Source organism: Chelonia mydas, chromosome 8 (genome assembly GCF_015237465.2).
Source record: "Chelonia mydas isolate rCheMyd1 chromosome 8, rCheMyd1.pri.v2, whole genome shotgun sequence".
NCBI classification, from domain to species: domain Eukaryota; kingdom Metazoa; phylum Chordata; order Testudines; family Cheloniidae; genus Chelonia; species Chelonia mydas.
Window position 1 is genome coordinate 28,862,690 of NC_057854.1, and position 13,779 is coordinate 28,876,468.

Here is a 13,779-nt window from a genome sequence, read left to right on the forward strand (position 1 = left end):
GGGGAGAAATGCCACCACTCCTTACACATGCCTATTTACTTGTTTTGAACCAAATACACTTGAAAATTAAGTGTCCTGCTGTAGTTATAAGGAGGGTGAGGAGGTTTCATTTGTAAGTGAGCTAAAGCGTGGTCGTCACCTAACTGCTCGGGGCCTCAGTTTACCCTACAGCGGGTATTGCAGGAGACACACAATCAGTGAGTTCAAGGTCAAGATGGTCTCTGAAGAATCTAGGCCACTGGCCTAGACGCTTTAAAGGCGAGCAGTAGTTGGTTAGCGGCAGAATAAAGGCAGGAAAAAAGAAAACCTACGTTCTCACCCGGCCTGGCCAGAAGCCCGACTGCAGAGAGACTTCAGCTAAGAGGTGAAAAACTGGAGAGTGCCCAACTCAAAGCCACCCCCGGCCAGCACACTGGAGGGGTGGGGGGTTGCTATTCACGAAGGCTAGGAGAAAGAGACAGCCCCCCCCCCCCCGCGCGCACCCCCCAGCCATCGCCAAGGCAGGTTTCTGAGCAGGATGACCACCACCTTTGCAGGGTGTCAGGTCAGAGCCCCGCAAAGCGCGGGCGGGACCCAGTCCCCAGGAGCGCGCCCCGGCGGCTCGCCCCGCGGACCAGCGAGCAGCTAGCGCCCCGGCGTCCCCCGCCGCCGACCGGTCTCGGCCCCGCTGCTCCGCTCCGCGCACATCCCCTCTCCTGCCCGGCCCGCTCACTCACGCGTCACTATCATCCTGCCGGCTGCGGGCTCCCCGCCTTCCCCGGCAGCGGCTCCAGCTCTGCCCAGCCCCGCGCCGCGCTCGCTGGCTGCGGCCGAGAGCCGCCCGCGGGGCACGGCCCTTGGGGAGCCCTCCAATCCGGGCCGGAGGGCGTGGGAGGCGGCCTGGGCTCCCCAGCCCAGCTGGGAGGGATCCGGCAGAGCCCCGGCGCGCACTGCTCCTGCGGGGATGACCAGCAGCTCGGCTCGGCTCGGCTCGGCCCGCGCGTCCCGGCCCCTCCCCCGGTCCTGGGGGCCGCAGCCTCGCCGGCTCCTGGCCCGGAGCCAGGGGACAAAAGGGTGTTAATGAAATTAACTTCACTGCCCGCGTGATTGAGGGCTACAAGGAGGTCTGGGCAGCCTCCTGTTACCTGCCACTAATTTGACAGAGGCTCGCACCCCCACCTTTCCGGGCTTAACTAGAAGCGGAGCGTGATTTACCTGTAGGGAGGAAGCCAGAATCCTCTATCTTCCCCTCCACTCTGATCCTTGCCCTTCAATGGTCAACAACTCCAGCACGGATTTTTTCCTGCTGGCTGTATTATCCTGGGGCGTGCGCTATCATTTATTAAGAGCGGTAACAATTGCCCTTAGGAATGTTTTCCCAATGAATTAAAAGTAAGTTTCATTTAAGTGCCTACTTGCAGTGCCACGTAGCTATAATGCACAAACCGGGGATGCTGTGCTCAAAAACTGGTACACCAGTAGCCCAGAAAAGCTTTACCCCAGTGTGCTGCTCTGATACTATTAGCATAGGACGCTTGCACCTCCAGCCTTTGATGGTTCACTAAATAAACTTCTAGAGACTCCGATTTTTAAAGGTATGTCGGTGTTTCTGTGCTCAGCATTGCAATGCTTAACTGATTTAGACGTTTAAGACCCATTGACTGTTAAGGTGATTTTGACTCCTAAATCAGTTTAGTTATTGCTATGCTGAGCGTAGCAAAACTACATTAATTTAAAAATCTGGGCTGAAGGACCTGTCTATATGGGGAAGTTATTGCAAAATAAGGTAAGATGTGAATTTAAAGTTCAATAGCTATTCCACACCAGCTCCTGGAGTGGATACTCTTATTCGGCACTAAGAGAGTGCCTTCATGCTGTTAATCCAGTGGGCTATACCCCTGCATAAACAAGCCCTAATAAGGAGTTTTTGCTCAGAAAAGGAAGTTTCATCAAAAAATGGAAGGGAAATTTCTTGATTCCCTCTGAGTTATGGGGCATCAAAAATAATAGTTGCTCCTTAAGCATACTAGAATATTACTGTACGGCACACATTGTTTGCAGATTGGGAGGGGTGGGTGGGGAAGAGATCCCAGAGAGGAGGCAATACATCAAATACATATTACTACACCTGTGCCTGTGATCGTCAAATCTATCAGATTTTCCATAACAACTCCCTATTTTCAGACATTTCTAATGAAAGATGTGTCACAGGCCAGTTCATGATAATTAGCAGTCTCACATTCTTGGTGACACTACCTTGTTGGTCAAAGAACACCTCACAACACTCCTGCAAGACAGGGCAGTGCTGTTACCCCTGTTTTAAAGATGGGGAACTGAGGCACTAGATGACTTGACCAAGGTAACATGGGAAATCTATGGCAGACCAGGGAATTGTTTGCTAGTCTCAGAGTCCCACGTTAGCATCTGAACTACCGGACAGTCTTTCCTCTCACAGGTATTGATAAAGTCATCCTGTGTAATCCACTTGAACTTGTTTGTAAATGGGTTTTGTTGCATAGTACATCAAAAATACAAACTCTATTAAAAAATCAACAACCACCATGTTAGTTTAGAAGAGTAGCAACTGTGTATTGTTTGGATGGGGAAAACTTAAAGGACAGTTAGGACGTAGGGGATATTCTCTCACACTGGTCAGAGTCAGTTGTCAGTTCTGTACCTGGTGTAAATGAGATCTGAAGAGCCTCAGGGCAACCAGGCATGGCAAGACCTATAAACTGAACTTTACACTGGCATTAGAGGTTTTCAGAGGGGGCTTCCCAGTATGGGTGGGCACACACCAGATCTGCTGGAGCTGGCACACTAAAAATAGCAGTGTGACTGCAGTGGCATAGGCTAGCCCCCTGAGTACAACATAGTTGGGGTTGGGTGGGATTGTACTGAGGCTGCCACCCACACTGCCATGGACACACTGCTATTTTTAGAACACCAGCTGGAGCAGAGCTAGCACACATCTGTCTACCTGTGCTGGGGAGTACCCTCCCAAATGCTGAGAGACATAGTATGGTCACATGGGTATCATAACGTAATTTCAGAGTAGCAGCCGTGTTAGTCTGTATTCGCAAAAAGAAAAGGAGTACTTGTGACACCTTAGAGACTAACCAATTTATTTGAGCATAAGCTTTCGTGAGCATCTGATGAAGTGAGCTGTAGCTCATGAAAGCTTATGCTCAAATTGGTTAGTCTCTAAGGTGCCACTAGTACTCCTTTTCTTTTTATAATGTAATTTGTCACTCTCTTGATTGTGTGTTAAAGGGATGCAGATAGTTTAATCATCACTTCACACTTCTGATTTCTTTTTCCCCTACAGGCTGCTTCTAGGATTAGTATCTAGACTGCATCTGCATTAGAAGTTTTTCCTTAAAATTTTCCACTATTGTTACCAGCAGCCCAGTTGTCTTAACCCCTTTGTTGTCTACTCCTAACTAGAGCTGGCTTACACAACACTGACTGCCTATTGCCACTGGTGCTCCCACTGTTGTTCCAATTGTGGTGCTAAACCTGTGGTAGTGCAGTGGTGTAATATATCCACTGATGCTTTGAAAACTCCCACACCCCAACCTGGATCTATGCTGGTTATGCGATATGTATGTACCTTGTAACCGATACTTGTAATCCCCCATAACCCAAGCCCGACCCCAGCTGTACAGTACCTTCCCTCTTAACTTGTGTAAATTTGATTTTAAACATTAACTTTAATAATTTTTTTAAATTTGTAAGAAAATGTCTAGGGCAGATAAGACCAAAGATTAGAGTGGGGAAGTTTCTATACTTTGTACAGTTGGGAGCATTTTGTGTATAGTCATTTTGCGGTTTCCCCTTTTTGTGAGGATTTTTCACATAGCAGCAGTGGAGAGACAAAATATTGTTTCAAAAAGGAAATGCAAAAAAAAAAAAAAAAAAAAGTGGTTGCAGGACTAGTACCTGAAACTGCTCTTCTATTTTAAGCAGTCTAGGTTTCAATACTATCCCTTTAACATAACAGACTTCCAGCGTACTGTGCCAACAGTCCACGTGTTAAGAGGCCACACATTACATATTGACACAATGCATCATAATGCTTTCCATAAAGCATAATTTTATGCCCATATATTTAGGAAGATCGGAGGGGCTATAGTACCAATAAGTCTATGGGGGAGAGGGTATAAATATACACACACAGTTTCTAACAGGCTGAAGTCACCAACCCAATACAGCTCAGCTGAGGGAATTCCGAACAGCCCAGGTACAAGGTTTTCAAATATGCACCAGCATGTACTCGGGCTGGGCATGTACTGACACCCCTCAGTCAATATTAAAGACACAAGTTAATGTGCCATGGAGATTATATTGGGTCCTATTTGAGGTGATACTTGTAATTGCACTGGGATTGCAATATATACATTAAATGATAAATGTTTTGTCATTAAAAAGAAAATTAGAAAGTAAAGTTAACATTACTATTTCAACCAATACAAGCTAGGAAACAGATGAGAGACAGTCTATGACTCTAGCTAGATCTTGTCAATATCTGTTCGGACATAAAAGTAAAAAAGATCCTGAACAAAAACTGTGTGTTGTTTTTCTAAGAGCTGCTCGAGAAATCGTTGTGAGGAAGTTCTATGGCCTGTGTTATACAGGAGGTCAGACTAGGGGTATGTCTACTTAAAACGGTGCAGCAGTGCAGCTGTGCCAGTGTGGCACTTCAGCATAGACACTGCCTGCCCTACGCCAACGGGAAAGCTTCTCCTGTTGGTGTAGGAAATCCACTTCCCTGAGAGGTGATCACTAGGGCAACAGAAGAATTCTTCCACAGACCTAGTTCTGGTCTATGCCTGGGATTAGGTCGACACAAATATGTCTCTCACGGGCGTGGATTTTTCATACTCCTGAGAGGCGTAGTTTATACTGAAGTAAATTCCTAGCATAGACCAGGGCTAGCTAATCACAGTGATTCCTTCTGGCCTTAAAATGAATGAATCTATAAACTTAGATACTATGATGTAGCAATTTCCTTGTTCTTGTCAATTTATAATTCCACGATGTGCTATATATTACATGAATTAAGCATATAGGTTCTCTTAGGCATGTTTAAAATGAGTCACTAATAGTTGACACACTACCCAGCTGTGTTCAGTTCAGGGCCAAGTGATGCTGTTTGCACCCACTGAGAATTAATTGCCACAACAAGTTCCACAATTTATTTGGCTAATGTAATTAACATGCCAATGACCTCAGCTCTAAATTGGGTAGCTTCATATTCTGGTATCAGTGCCCTGTTATACTATTCTAATATGACAGACATTACACTAACAGTTTACACCTGTTTCTTGGAGGAAATCTACTGTACAAAATGATTCAGCTGTCAAATTTCTCAATTAAGATCTGTTAGTTTTAAATCAGATTTACTCCCTTCACTTTCCATCAGATATAGGTAATCTTTCTACCATTGCAGAAATTCCAGATTTTGAGAGATGCTATTTTACATGTCAGTGACTTGGTTTCATTTGAACAGTCCCAGACAAGCTCTTGTTGATTTTCTCAGGGCATCTTGCACCTTTTTTGGAGCTTAGATACTGTTCGTCATCACAAACTAAAAGGTCTCAAGCTGTTAATTTCTGATTAAGAAAAGGATCTAAAAGGTGGTAGTGGAAAAATCTAAAACCCATCAGTTCAGAGAATGGTAGCATGATTAATTACAAATCTGGGGGAATCAGAAGACTTGCATTCTGTTCCCAGTTCTAATGAGTGACTTACATGTTCTTAGACAGGATTCCTTGAACTTTTGCAAGAGATAAACAAGATTTGGGCTCATGATTAAAACCCACTTTGGGTCCCATCTACACTGCCAGACTAAACCATATCTTGGGACTATTGTGTTATTATCAGGTCCACTGGCATAACAGATTTTATGGAATAGACAGTACCTTTCAGATTTTGCTTATGTGGACTTAGTCTAGACAAAAATAGTTTGTGGTCTGAAATATGCACACTCTGTTGAGCAATGCACTCATGTGCTAAAAACATTCTGAACTTTGTGACTGATCATAGATTTCTCTGCATTTGCTGTAGGCTGTTTTCAACGTACCCTTTGATTATATATTTTTAATAAACCAAAATGATTTAATTAACCAGCCTGATATGACATTTCCCTAATGTGGCTGATCTCAAACTTGTAAACATTTTCTGATTCTGTAATTGCAAAGGCCACATTTTTTTAAATTAAAAAAATTAAAACTCTGTCCACATTGTTTCTGGAGCCAAGTTAAACCATACATTATGGTGCATTATAATAAAAATATTTGAACACCCTTTATGGATGCTTAGATCCATAAGATACCGGATTATAATGTGGTTTGGCTTCAGAAGCATACCTTAGGTTACTATTCATACATTTCCCTTCAGTTACACTTTAAATCATGGTTAGTTTGGTGGCTTTTGAATTGTTAAATATTATGAGTAGAAAGGGGAGACCCTCGAAAGGATGAGATGCTTTGATCATTCTTCAGGTTCAGATACTTATCCAAAGTCTAAGAACCACTTCAGATTGCAAAACTAAGTTAGAAATTTCCCTAAAACAACATCCTGTGATGTTTAGGCACTTCCAGTTTGGAACCTGAAGTGCACAGGGAAGACAAAAATGAAAGAATGAAGTAGTGAATCAAATATACTTTTAAAACTTCAAATAAAAGTTCCTTTTGGGTTTGGTTTGATTTTTAAGTGAAGATTTTAAAAGCAAGGTCAAGCAAGTTTCTATCTAATCCATTTTGTCCAACCCCTAATTGTGATATCCTGATAAAGTTACAATTTAAGGGCTCAATTCGTTAAAATTACATCTGGTTACCACATGGTAAAAGTGCCCCTCAAAACCTGGTATTTTAAGACTCGTACAGCCTTGTGAAGGAGCCAATTCTAATTTGAGTGGAGCTGGCCTCTAAATTGGCAATTCTTTATGACAGAATAAAGCAACTGTATTATTATGCTCGTGATTCACTGAGCACATGTGCTACAAATGAGATTATATAAACCTGATTTAGGGTATCCAACAGTGATTAATTTAGAAATTGTTGCCAGTCAAGTAACAGACCCACCCATTTAATGTAAAAAGTACACACCCTTCACTGATTAAATTCTCATCTATGCACTGGGGTTAAGAAGAAAGAATGTATTATTGTCAATTGGGAAGAACATATGTAGACAGAGTTTCTATATAAAATAAATGCTCCATCTGTATGATCATACAATCTTTTTCCCATTCTAATTTTCCTTTGAACAACTGCCAGTATGTGATGCGACAGGAAGAAATGATAGCATTTTAGTACTATTTCAAAGAGTTAGTTTATTAGTAAACAATGTTTACACTGATCTTGAATGCAAGCCTCCTATTATATAGGTAATTGATCAAGAGCAGGTAGGCAGAAGAGAATGTTAATATGGTAGGGCCTGGTCGAGTACCGTGCAGCCATGACTGAATGGTGAAGGGCTTCAGAAGGCCTTTGTGGTCAGTTTTGAGTATGTAGATGCTGATCCTGCACTACGATGGAGGTGGATGGACCCATGCACCCACAAAGAGCCCCACTCAGGTAAATGGGACTGTGCCTCTGCACAGGGGTTTCATGTTGCAGCATCACAGGGCCTTTAGATTTTAAAGTTCCTTGAGACAGAGACTGTGTGTGTTCTACCATGTCAAGGCCCAATAGTACTATATTTTGGAGGAGACCTTTAGCTGTCACCATAATTTATATAAATACATCAAAATCACCTAGTCCGGTTCCAGAGTGGCACACTGTAGAGATACGCAGGACAGAAGTGTGAGACAGTAAGGAGCTATTTCCCCACTTTCCTATGCTCCATAGTTCCTGATTCCACAGCCCATCCATTCCCACTACAGCAGAGTCATTCAGCTTACATATTGCCACATCCCAAAAACTAGAGTAACTCTCTGGTGCTGAACTTCCTCTCTTCCCGTTCATATCCATGGGTTATAGCCTTCTGCTTTCTCGCCGTCTTGCATCCAGTACAGAGCTACTGGACAGGAAGAGTCCAATACCACTGGGTTGGGGCTACTTTCACAAATCATCTCTGCTGAATGCCTGACACTAGTGGGATTCTGGTGCTGAACGGCACAGGTAGACACCCTTAGTACTTTGCAAATATTAAGGACACGCCATCCCCTTTTCAATCTAAAACTCTGTCATCTGCTTATTGTAGCCAATACATGTAGAGATTTTATACATGGTATCTCCAAATCAGAGGCATTCCCGGTTTCTGAGACTCCTAGATTTACCCAAATATGGTGAAAGATACTTCAGCAAGTCATCCTGGAGCAGCTCACTTAAAACAAATTCACGAGCTGTTTCATGAACAAAATTAACCTTTTCATAAATGGAAATGAACTTTTTCCCGTCTTTCTCCCTCCCTTATACTTAACCAAAATCATAGAAATTGCTCGGAAAGTTATTCAAGCTACTTCAGACAGGCACTGATCCTGTCAGTGGAGTCACATCTCATTAAAAGCCAACCCACTGCATATTTTAACTCCGATGTCATTGGAATATTTCCCATGTAAACATGAATCTACCAGAAATCCCACAGATCACCTCTCCCTGATTGTCTCACCCCCACCCCCAAATAAAGAACAGTGTAAAGGAATGTCCTGAGCTCAAATTCTGGAAACAAAGCCAACTTCATTTCAGCTGTGATTAACTTCTGTGATCATTTTTAGTGAAGGGTGTTCTGCATAGAAGTACTGTTTCACCATAATACTTTATGCTCTGTAACATACAAACTACTGGATAAAACATTCATAATCACACAGAAGTAGCATCACTGTCCCAAAAGCAGAAGCCCTGAGGTTTATTTTAAACGGTCCACTGGGATCCTCAGACCCCACCCCCACATAGGCTCCTCCTGAGTCATGGGGATATTTCCTTTGGTTACAGATTGGAAGGGACTCTCTTTCCAATCAGTCTGTACCACCTCAGAGGATGTTATGTTCTCTTCCCACTCCTACAGCATATTCTATGGATTCCTCTGCAGCCCTCCTGAAACATCATTCCAAGGAAAATCTGATCTGGAATCCGATAACCTCCCCACCACATGGCAGCAAAATATGCTACCAATGCCACTTGCCCACCTAGGTGACTACCCCATCACACTTTTTAAAATCATTCCAATTGTTTTGGCATACTTTTTAGTTTAAGAGATAAAATTAATGGCTTTTGTTTTTGGCAACACACATATTTAAAGGTATCATATAGGAACTACAAAGCACTACATTGATGAAACATGAAGTTTTCCTCTGAGCACCCAAAAGGCAGGAAGTGCCACAGCTAAGGCTGAACACATTTCTAATTCTCTCTTTGTTACCATATAGTTAAATACTGTTCACCACATACTACACTGTAAAAAGAAAAGGAGTACTTGTGGCACCTTGGAGACTAACAAATTTATCTGAGCATAAGCTTTCGGGAGTTACAGCTCACTTCATCGGAATGCATCCAATGAAGTGCACTGTAGCTCACGAAAGCTTATGCGCAAATAAATTTGTTAGTCTCTAAGGTGCCACAAGTACTCCTTTTCTTTTTGCGAATACAGACTAACACGGCTACTACTCTGAAACCTGTCATACTACCCTGTATTTTTCTGCCACAGAAGACACACATTCAGCATTGCATGTTGCCAGCGTTCCCTTTTGTGTACGTCAGATGGAAAGGATATGTTCCAAAAGCAAGCTGGACATTGTGTGGCCAACAAATATCCAGAGTTATCGTTAATGTTGAAAGAAAGTTTGGAGTGGGAGATAAACTTTCATGCCTCAGGGCTTAAGCCAATCTCTAATTATCATAAAATAGGCTGAGACTTTAATGTAAGCATATTCCTACTGCAGAATTTCTTGCACTTTCTTCTAAGGCATGTGGTGCTGGCCAATATCAGAGCCAGGATACTGGAGTGGGTGGACCATAGAAATTGTCACACTGGAATCTGACCTATGTTCCTATCTACATGGAGGAACTCTGGACTTACTCTGGATCACACAGCAAGTAAGTCTTAAATTTGAAACCTATCTAATGAACTAGAGTATTCCTGAACACCTGGAAAGGAAGTCAATTGGTCAGTTTTCCCATTTGTGAAATGCAGTTAATACCTTGAACTTGAATCGTACTTTTTCATCTCATCTCAAAGCACTTTGTAAAGGGAGCTGGCTACTTATGCATACCCACCTTCACAGATATGGCAGCTGGGATACAGAGAGACTAAATGAGTTTTGGCAGACTCAGGAGTAAAATCCAAATCTCTTGGCTCCAGGGTCAGTGTTTAACCCATGATGCCACAGTGCCTCCTCCTAGCCAAGTCCTTCAGGGTATGTCTACCCTGCAACTAAACACATACAGCTGGCCCATGTCACCTGACTGGGGCTCGGGGCTGTAAAATTGTGGTGTAGACGTTCGAGCTTGTGCGGAAGCTTGAGCTCTGGGATCCTCCCCTACCTCTCCCCGACCACAGGGTCCCAGAGCCCTGGATCCAGCCCAAGCCAGAACACGGGCCAGCTGTGGGTGTTTAATTGCAGGGTAGACATACCATTTGAGTGTCTGTTTTTAGTAGCACCCTCTGAAAAATTTAGAGCTCTTTCATCCAGCAAACTCGAAGTGATCCATGGAGGTAGGTTTGCAATACTTCCATTTGCAGAATGCCTAACTAAGCACACGTGTTTAAAGCCATTTGCCTGAGCGGCACTGCCATCTAGAAGATAAGCCTCTGGGTCTACCGCATCAGCGACCTACGCTCTGTTCTCAGCTCTGCACTAAGCTTCTTAAGTGTCCTTGGGTAAGTCCCTAAGAGTAAAATAGTTAAACTTGAATATCTGAAGTCATGCACCTAAATACATGTCCTGATTTTCTGAGGTGCCAAGCTCTTGCAACTCCTACCTAGTTTAATGGGAGCGGTATGGTGTTTAACACTTCTGAAAAATCACGCCACCTTTAATATATGAGAGAGAGAGTCAGTCACCCTACATGCACTTGAACAGCTCAGCCTCCCCCCCCTCAAGCTTTCCAAGAAGCATCATCTCAGGACAGAGTCCAGCTTTTGCAGTGAAATTTTCCAGGCTTTATCATTTCACAGATTGATGAGGTTCTCAAATTTAAGTTTGCAACCTCAGCTATTACCAGTTTCCTTGTAAAGGTTAATTGGTGAACATGGGTGTATTTTAATGTCTATTGCTATGCATGTGAATTCACACTAAAAAACTGCTGTAGTGAAGTCATGTTTTTTGTTTCTTGGGACAATGTCACTATGGGTGCCCCAAGCCTGATGAGCCCCTTCAGTACATCAAAATAAATGTAAGCAGAGTCTCACTCTACTGAGAAGGGAGGGTCTTGTGGTTAAGGCAATTGTCAAACTCAGGAGAACTGGGTTCAGAAGCCAGTTGTGCCTCAGACCTCAGTGTGACTTTAAGGTGGCCACGTAACGTGCCTCAAGTCCCCATCTGGGAAAAGTGGACAATCTTTATTTTCCCATGCTTTGTCTGTCTTGTTGTTTAGAGGAGGGATGTGTTATTTACACTGTATTTACTTTAAAAAAAAAAAGGAGTACTTGTGGCACCTTAGAGACTAACCAGTTTATTTGAGCATGAGCTTTCGTGAGCTACAGCTCACTTCATCGGATGCATAGTGCCAGGGGAGCGAAGCCCTTAGACTCTGGTGTAATATAAAAGACCAAGTAGAATTGGAATCTGAACATTGCAAAGCACTAAAGCAGTTCAGACTTTTTCCTATATGAGGAGACATAAGAGTTTTAATCTACTAGAGTTCACATTGGGTTAATTCAAGTCAGTGCAGAGGGTCTATGCAATGCTCTCTAATGCATCATGTAAGATGCATACTAGCAGCTTAAGCAGGTCTTAAATGGTCAACCCTTTATAAGTCCCTTAGCAGTTTGGTGAAACTGTATGCTTACATGCATAAATGGTCAACCTGATAAATGGTCAACCTTTTATAAGTCCCTTAGCAGTTTGAAACGGTATGCTTACATGCATTCCACTGTATGCTTACATGATTATGTATTAGATACTTTAAGACTGGAGTATTTGCCTTTGTCTATTACATAGCTATGCAACAATTAACATTTATAGAAATGAGAAAAGCTACTCGCTAAGATCACAACTTTGGTACTCAGTTTCTGGGTCTAACTCACTGGAATGAACTATATTGAATCCTTTGATTACATTCCTTTATTATTTACAATTCCTAATGCCTTCAAGTAAAAGTGTTATTTGCTTTGGATGAAACGTTTTGTTTATGTAGGGCAAATTAAGGCCCCTGTTCAACATTGTGAAATCTTACGAGTTTTGACATACTGATAGCTACGTATGAATCAGTTCTTTGTTTCAGTAGTTAATACAAAAGCTGGCTCCAGATGCCTCACTGTGAAGACAAATAGTCTACACGTACCCAGTCTCCACTCCAAGGCCCAGAATAGTTAGGATGTGCAGGCAGACAGGAATACTACTAGAGTCAACACTAAACACTCAAACGTGCACACTCCCCCGCCTAACAGAGTAAGGTATATTCACACTTGGTAATATAGTTCAAATATAAGACTTTACAGAAGAAGAAATCGCATTAACGCTTATGCATGGTCAGTTTGATCTCACCCTAAGCAACAGCATTATCAGGGAAGCATGTTAATTTCATCTCATTTTGAGAGAGAGAGAGAGAGAACGAACAAATGTGCTTCCTATGCCCAGAACTGGTCACATTATTTTGCACTGTAGTAACTGCAGCCTGGTAGTTTTGAACCATGTTCTCAGGTCATAGGTGCTTTCCCTCCTTACGGAAAATGCATCTTTAAAAAAATATAAATGTTTATGATATTCTCATGAAGAATTGCTGCAGGCTTGATTTCTCTCGTTCTAGTTTTCAGTGAGGGGCAGCAGATAGCTAATCCTCCAGGGTAGCACAGGGAGGGAATTGTGACTCTTAGTCACCTTTTCCTGTTTGTTTCCCTTATTTGCTCCAATAAGAAGTAATCAGTGACGGGTCCATACCAGTAAATGGGGACAGTCTACAATTTGATTGATTCATCAAAAGCCTCCTAAACCATAGAAAGTAATGACTAATTACACTGCTGTCTGATCTAGCTAATATGTAGCCTCTGCACCCTCCCACCTACAAACACCTTTCATCTTAATTAATTAGCCTCTTACAGTTTGTATGGCAACTTCCACCTTCTCTGTAGGTGTGTATCTATCTATCTTCTTACTATATGTTCCATTCTGTGCATCCGAGGAAGTGGGCTGTAGCCCACGAAAGCTTATGCTCAAATAAATTTGTTAGTCTCTAAGGTGCCACAAGTACTCCTGTTCTTTTTGCGGATACAGACTAACACGGCTGCTACTCTGAAACCGTTCAGACAGAGGGGAAGGGGAAATATATTACATTAAAATTAGAAATAAAATATTGTTCTGAGTGTAAAAAATAAGTTAACAGCCCTGAATTGACTTATGCACTAGTCTTCACTGGCAGTAGAGAGCCCCAAAGACTGGTCTAGTCAATTGGCCTTTCGCACACAGTAAGCTGGCTATATGTACTTAGTGTATCATAAGAATGGTGCGGGCTTTTTTAGATGTTACTTCTTCCCAGGGCTTGACTTTCAGGGCCAAAGGATCAAAGGGCCTCTGAAAAGGTCTCATGATTCTTGCAGTCACCTCTTTCTTAGCAGTCTGCCAAGGCCAAAGGGGGACAAAGACCCAAAATGAGAGAGAGGAGGGCGGAAAAAAATTATTCAAGAGGAAAAACAAAC

General features: G+C 42.7%; 1 protein-coding gene across 8 annotated transcripts in view; it reads right to left on the bottom strand.

Annotated features, from left to right (window-relative positions):
* Nucleotides 1–13,779, bottom strand: part of LOC102929426 (rho GTPase-activating protein 7) — a 193,028-nt gene that overhangs the window by 37,100 nt on the left and 142,149 nt on the right. The window contains exon 1 of one of the 8 annotated variants that reach the window (XM_037907898.2): nt 717–975. The exons of the other annotated variants lie outside the window; for them this stretch is intronic. Coding sequence (XP_037763826.1) covers nt 717–729 — 13 coding nt within the window. The 5' untranslated portion in view covers nt 730–975. Of the gene's footprint in view, nt 1–716; nt 976–13,779 lie in introns of those variants that run through there. 8 annotated transcript variants of the gene reach the window in all.